The following is a 7348-nucleotide window of genomic DNA, read 5'->3' on the forward strand; positions in this document are numbered from 1 at the left end:
GATTAAGTTTCATACTTGTGAGTTTGTTTGCGAATACATAATTGTGAACTCATTTTTTAAATAAAAAAACATAAACAAAAATATTTATGAGTTAAGCTTGAACTATTCATAAATTGTTGGGTTCATTTATATGAATGGACTGGGGGGGGGGGGGGGGGGGGGGGGGTGTTGCTTATATTGATTAGCTCTGAGACATGGAACATGTACTGCGGGGTTTACATGCTCGGTCATTGGTGTACCATTTTTACTATATATGATTGATTTCTCATGTGGGTCAAGGCTCAATCCAGGCTTAAATGTAATAAAAACACCGCCTAAGCATGCATGCCTAGCTGAGTCTGTTAGCTTTATTTACTCCATTCTTAACGCCTTTGTTAATGATGAAGCACCAGAATTTGAGTTTAGTGCAGCCCTTGAATCTTGATACATAGATTTTATAGCTTCCTTTTTTTTGTTTTTTTCTTAATTATATTTTTTAGGCTTCAAAAAGATGCAAGAAAAACAAATAATCTTCCAACAAAGTTTGAGAAAACTTCACATAAAATATTCACGAAAAAGACAAGTAAACAACTACCAAAGTCATGCTTAATTTTGAGTTTGAATATCAATGTACTGACAAAAAATAAATTATTCAATTTATTTATTTTATGTTAAAAAAAGGTTATGAATTATTTAAAAAAAAAAAAAAAAAAACAAAGCATACTTTTGTTTAAATTGGATAATTAAATATAAAAAAATTAAAGTATAGCAAATATCTCATCTTTCACCTTCATTTTGCTCACATTTGCATTTTATATAGCTTTGCCTTTAGCAGCAAAAACCAACGTGTGGATCCCAACTTGAGCTGCGTGAGTTTTATATGTTTAGTTCATGAAATTTTCTCCATTCTATCCTATAGTCTAAAGATTCTTTAAAAAGCAAGGCCACACTTTAGACCTACACTTCAATAAAGTGAGTTAAGTAAGTCAAGTTAATTAAATGATTTCTTGACTTGACTAATAACGAAACGTTGCACATTCCTTTATTTAAACCGTCAATTACACAATATATAGTAGCTTCACCGTCAATACAATACTGCTAATTTTCTGGTATTCTCCAAATTCTGTAAGTTCTCACATGTTATGTGCATTCTTCCCTTTTATTTCCTCTCCTTAGTTTTACTCGTTAATTTATATATCGTTTCCTTTTACCCCTTATTTGTTTATTTATTTTTACTTGAAATTTAATTGAATGAAATTTTGATGAGTATCTATAATTTTATATTGTGATTCAAGGTTTACTTGTAAGTTAAGATTGGCTTTCATGGATACAAAAGGCCCATCTTCTTCCTCTTCTTCAAGTCATAAGTGGGAATACGATGTCTTTTTAAGTTTCAGAGGTAAGGATACTCGCAAAAATTTTACAGATCATTTGTACTCAAGCTTGAAACAGAAGGGTGTCAACACCTTTAGGGATGATAAAAATCTTGAGAGAGGTGAACCTATTTCACCTAAGCTTTTAAAAGCAATAGAAGAATCATTGTTTGCTATTGTCATTCTCTCAAAAAACTATGCATCCTCAACATGGTGTTTGGATGAACTTGTGAAGATCATGGAATGCAAAAAAAAGATGGGGCAAATAGTCTTACCCATTTTTTACGATGTGGACCCATCTGAGGTGCGAAAACAGACAGGAGCATATGCACAAGCATTTGAAGAACATGAAAAGCGTTTCAAAGAGAATATAGGTAAAGTTCACACATGGAAAGCTATTTTGACAGAAGTGGCCAATCTCTCTGGATTTCCTTTACAAGATAGGTAATTCATGCTAATGTCATTATTTCTATTTGTATATATTATTAAATAATTGTCTTCATTGACATGTGAGATTTATTTTGTATCTAATTGTTAGGATGTCATTATAATGCATTTGACATGACAATAATGATCTCTATTTTTGGTTAGGTACTAATCCCTTTGACATGTATAATTACTTGGTATAAAATATAAATTATTACAATATAACACTATAAGGGTAGTTCTTTTACACGTAAGATTATCTTGACATGCATAACCCTAAGTCTTTAGTTATAGCTCATTACTATCTTCTTTTAGATGTGGGATTGCCATTTTTACACAGAAAATTGTATCTCCTCACTTTTCTACTTTTCAATGTGGAATTCATTTGAATTTAAAATGATTTACAACAAATTTCTACTTTTGACTCAAAAAATAAAAATAAAAAATTAATTTTCAATCTTTACTTTGATAGCTTCACCTTAATGAAGCTTAATATGAGTAAGATAACTAACTTTATACAACCAAGGCCAAGCTTGTGGACGCTTGTCTTGACCAATTTGATACTAGTTTGTTGTCGTTCGGGAATAGCAAATGTGCAATATTCATATATATATACACAAAAAATACATTAGAATATTCCCACAAGACAAACAATATATATGTGTGAGTATTTCACTGAGAAAATATTTCCTCAACCTTATTATTCCCCAAATGGGACTCCTCCAAAAAATGTTTTACCCTTTATATCAGTCAGGTTTCTGCGCCTTCCCCCCCCCCCCCCCAAAAAAAAAAAAAAAAAAAAAAAAAAATCTACAAAGAAGAGAATCCTCTTCCACCAATTTGTAGTGGATTTAAAAATTACTCCTTTATCTTAGCCAAGCCCAACAAATTGTTCTAAATTTTTATTTTAGAATTCAACTCACATTTGAAAAAAAAAAAAAAAAAATTGCACTTGTATTTCTCTTTCATAATTTTTTAAAGGTTACACTTTTATAATTATAATGGCTTTGGGAAAACCATTTCATTAATAAAAATAAAAAAAAGCTGATGTGGTACGTGACATGGATGAACTATCAATTATAAAATAAAAATAATAATAAAAGTTATCCTTTAAAAAAAAAAAAAAAATTTGTAGCACTGCAGAACCTTGTTTAGGAGTTCCATACACATAATTGCAATAATTGAAAATGAAAGTTAGGGACTTAAACTAAAGAAAGAAAGATTAATTATTGTACACATTCTTAAAATAATCAAAAGCACATATAGAATTTCATGAAAATTTATAGGTACTTTTAAGTAGTTAAATTATTTGTTTACATTTCTTATATTTAGAATTCTCTTTATAAGTTATTATGTTGATGAATATATATTATATTTTAATTAATACTATGCTTTAAGTATAAATTACAATTTATAATTAAGTTATGTTTTATGTGAAAATTAATTTTTTAGGTTTTTATTTATTTATAATTAAGATATTATTTCATTTTAATACTTGTATTGATTAACAATTTTTGAATCAATATTATGTTAAGCTATGTCCTTTATTCTTACAACCCAAACTAAAATCCTAACTTTGCCTCTACTTAATAGAATTGTTTATATATATGGCTCCAACAGTTACTAATTACTCTATTCTCATACATAATTTGGATTTTGGAAGTACTATTCTCATGTATGAGTTATTGCATTTACTTAGTTCTCTACTTCCAAGTGTGAGATTTTTCAAGAATTTGAGGGTAATTTACATTGAAACTTAACACTAAATATATGCTTTCTTTTGGGTGGTGGAGGGTAATATGTGTTATTCAATTGCATTGCATGATTGTCTTTCTTCTTTGCAGGCATGAGTCAGAATTTATCCAAGATATTGTGGAAGAGATATTGCACAAATTAAGTTACGTGTTCCAAAGAGATATTGATGATTTAGTTGAAATAGATTCTCGAGTAGAGGAATTGATGAAACTTTTGGCAATAGAATCGAGCGATGTTCGAATCATAGGGGTTTGGGGGATGGGAGGAATTGGTAAGACAACTCTTGCTAGAGTTGTCTATCAGAAGATTTTTAATGATTTTGAAGGTGGTAGTTTTATCGCTAATATTGGAGAAGAATTTGAAAGGCATGGTTTACTACCATTACAACAAAAACTTATCTGTGAAATTTTGAGGGAGAGAAGTATGAATATACGAGATGTTGATGACGGTGTTCTTATGATTAAGAATAGGTTAAGCCATAAAAGGATTCTTCTTGTTATTGATGATGTAAATCAATTCAACCAATTAGAAAAGTTAGTTGGGAATCTTAATTGGTTTGGTCCAGGTAGTAGAGTTATTATCACAACAAGAGATAAGCATTTGTTGATAAGACATAACGTATTTGAAATATATGAGGTTAAAGAATTGAATGATGATGATGCCCTTCGTCTTTTTAGTTTGAAAGCTTTTAAGAGAGAATGTCCTGCCAAAGATTATCTAGAATTGTCTATACAATTTGTAAATTATGCTAAAGGCCTTCCTCTAGCTATTGAGGTTTTGGGTTCTTTTTTGATTGGTAGAGGAAAGGAGGAATGGAAAAGTGAATTAGAAAGGCTTATAGAATTTCCAAATAAAGAAATTATCAATATATTTCAAAGAAGTTTTGATGGACTTCGGGAAACAGATAAGGAAATATTTCTACATATTGCATGTTTCTTTAATAGGAAGAGAAACGATTATGTGGTAGAAATACTAGATTATCTTGGCCTTTACCCTAAAATTGGTTTAAAGGTTCTCATTGAAAGGTCTCTTTTAAAAGATCTTGAAGGCAAATTTCAAATGCATGACATACTACAAAAAATGGGTCAAGACATAGTTCGTAAAGATTATCCTCAAGACCCTGGCAGGTGGAGTAGATTATGGTTATAAAGATATTCATAATGTGCTAATGAAAAATTCGGTAAGATCATTTATAAAACTTGAGCATATACCTTATAATGTTATTAAACATATTTAAAATTTGAATAATTCTAGCCATCATATATCTTGCAACTCACCCATATCATTTTCTTGACTATCAGGGAACAGAAGCAATTCAAGGCCTAGTCTTAGAGCCTCCTAGGTTGCCTAAAGTTGAAGAACAACATAAATCCGAAAAGGCACATTGGAACCTTGAAGCTTTTTCAAAGATGTCTAACCTTAAATTGCTTATAATTAATGATGTTCACATTTTGCATAGTCCCAAATATCTTCCTCTTGGTTTAAAATGTCTTCATTGGAGTGAATATCCTTTAAAATCTTTGCCATCAAGTTTTCAATTGGATGAGCTTGTTGAACTTTCCATGTTCCACGGCAAAATTAAACGACTTTGGAAAGGAATAAAGGTAAGATTGTTATTTAAGTACTCCTACACTTTTAATAAAAAGCAATAAATTATATGGTTTGTGGAACCTAATCTAGCTTTATTATTATTATTATTATTGGCTTATAACAGCGCTATGGCAATTTGAAGTCCATCAAATTGGAAGGTTCCTTGAATCTCATTGCAACCCCCAATGTCATTGGAGTTCCTAGTCTCAAGAAATTGGTGTTTAAAGGTTGTATAAATTTATGTGAGGTTCACCCATCTATTTTAGTTCATAAAAAGCTTACTCTTCTTGATCTAGAAAATTGTGAAAAACTCAGTAGTTTTCCATGCAAGTTTGAAATGGAATCTCTTGAGATTCTTGTTCTTTCTGGCTGTTCAAAAATCAAGCGTATTCCAGAATTTATGAGAAATATGGAACGCTTATCAAAGCTTTACTTAGATGGCACTGCTATTACGAAGCTTCCATCTTCAATTGAACATATGACTAACCTTGATTCATTGCATTTAAGAGATTGCAAGAATCTTGTGTGTCTTCCTAGTGTCATCTGTAGCTTTAAGTCACTTAAAGATATTGATTTTGCTGGATGCTCAAAACTTGACAATCTACCAGAGAACTTGTGGAACAACAGTGGTCTAGAGGTGCTTGATGTGAGTAGAATTACTATAAAAGAGCTGCCTTCCTTGCCAAGTTTGCGTTCTTTAGTGAGTTTGAATCTGAGTTGTTGCAATATTGTAACAATCCCTATCAATTTTGGTTACTTACCCTCTATACAATATCTAGATCTAAGTGGAAATTATTTTGATTGCCTTCCAAAAAGTATTATTCAGCTATCTCGTTTGTGTAATATTTTTTTGAGGAATTGCACGAGGCTTCGTTCATTGCCACAACTTCCGTCAAACACTGTAACTGTACTTGCACAGGGTTGTACCACATTGGAAACATTACCAAATGTATTTTTTCAACAGTCCACAAGTTTTTATGTTTTCAATTGCTTTAAACTGGCTGACAATCAAGGATGGACTGAAATGTTCTTTTCAATGCTATCAAGATATGCTCAGGTCTCTCTCTCTCTCTCTATATATATATATATATATATATTGCAAAATTCTAAACATCATGGTCGGCATGTTTCGGGGAATCAAGGTCGGTGTGATTTGGGGCCATAGACCACGTTTTACCCTTAATATTGTTATTCCGGGAAGTGAAATTCCGAGATGGTTTAGCCATCAGAGTGCGGGGATTAAGGTGAATGCACATGTCACTCATCCTTCACATTCATGTAATAAGTGGATTGGAATAGCTGTGTGCGCTGTTTTTTCACCCCGTTATCTTTATCCAGAAGATGTTGGTTTGCCGCGTATGGATTGTGGAATTTCCATGGTTGGATTTAGAAGTGTCTTATGTTTCATATTCCAAACACAAAGGTTTGTTCGGATGGAATCAGATCACCTTTGGCTGCTCTATCTTCACCCTGAATCTGGTTCTCTGCATAATATTGAAGAGTGTAGTCAAACTGATAAGAATGGATTCATTCATTTTAGTTTTGATTTTTCTTTCGGTGAACAGTTTGTGGGTAAAAAATGTGGGTTTCGTATGGTATACGAGCGAGACATTGAAGAGATGAGAGAAATGATGGCTCAATCCAGCAACAGTAGCTGCATCGTTCCTTATGAGGGATCGAGTTCCCATGCAATACCTATACCTCGTTATCATCCTTACGAGGGTGTAGATGTGGATGCTCAGCATGATTTTGACAATTCAATGGTGGAAACAGAAAGTAACAACGATGGGGCAGGACCTAGTGATGAAGGCAGCTCTAATGATGTGCCACACCCAAAGAGGATTCAAATATGTATAAAGGATATATGGGAAACTTTGATGGAATTTTTTTTTTCACATTGTCTTGTGTTTGGTAGGATGGAAACACACAAATGAAATGGAAACAAGTTTATTGGTCAACAGAAACCATAGCTGAGTTTATGGAGATCATTTTTTTTTTTTTTGGGAAAATGTTTTCCTCACGGAAAACTCGCAAAGCAAAGCATTCTTCTCTTTTCATTCTCTACACATTTCGACTTGCGCCACCAACGGTAACAGAGCAAACCTCTCTCTTTCTTTTCTTCTCTTATGTTCTATTTCTTCATCCCTCTATTGAGCTACTCTTTGCTTTATTGAGTATGTCAGCCTCAGTTACTCAAGCTTGCACGCGCCAGTGGTTTCTCACTC

The 7348-nt window shown here is 32.3% G+C and overlaps 1 protein-coding gene across 1 annotated transcript; it reads left to right on the forward strand.

Moving 5' to 3' along the window:
• Positions 1-1171: 1171 nt before the first annotated feature.
• Positions 1172-4708, forward strand: LOC126700625 (disease resistance protein RUN1-like). The gene is made up of 2 exons (XM_050398841.1): positions 1172-1796; positions 3623-4708. Exons 1-2 carry the CDS (start codon positions 1303-1305, stop codon positions 4680-4682), a joined length of 1554 nt encoding a protein of 517 aa, XP_050254798.1. The 5' UTR covers positions 1172-1302; the 3' UTR covers positions 4683-4708.
• The last annotated feature ends 2640 nt before the right edge of the window (positions 4709-7348 follow it).

The sequence above is a fragment of the Quercus robur genome, chromosome 9 (genome assembly GCF_932294415.1).
Source record: "Quercus robur chromosome 9, dhQueRobu3.1, whole genome shotgun sequence".
Classification (NCBI taxonomy): domain Eukaryota; kingdom Viridiplantae; phylum Streptophyta; class Magnoliopsida; order Fagales; family Fagaceae; genus Quercus; species Quercus robur.

Excerpts from the sequence above, each read along its gene's own strand:
- LOC126700625 (XM_050398841.1), top strand. The coding sequence starts at position 1,303 with ATGGATACAAAAGGCCCATCTTCTTCCTCTTCTTCAAGTCATAAGTGG. Across the intron at positions 1,797-3,622 it reads GGATTTCCTTTACAAGATAG|GCATGAGTCAGAATTTATCC; the intron begins GTAATTCATGCT and ends TCTTCTTTGCAG.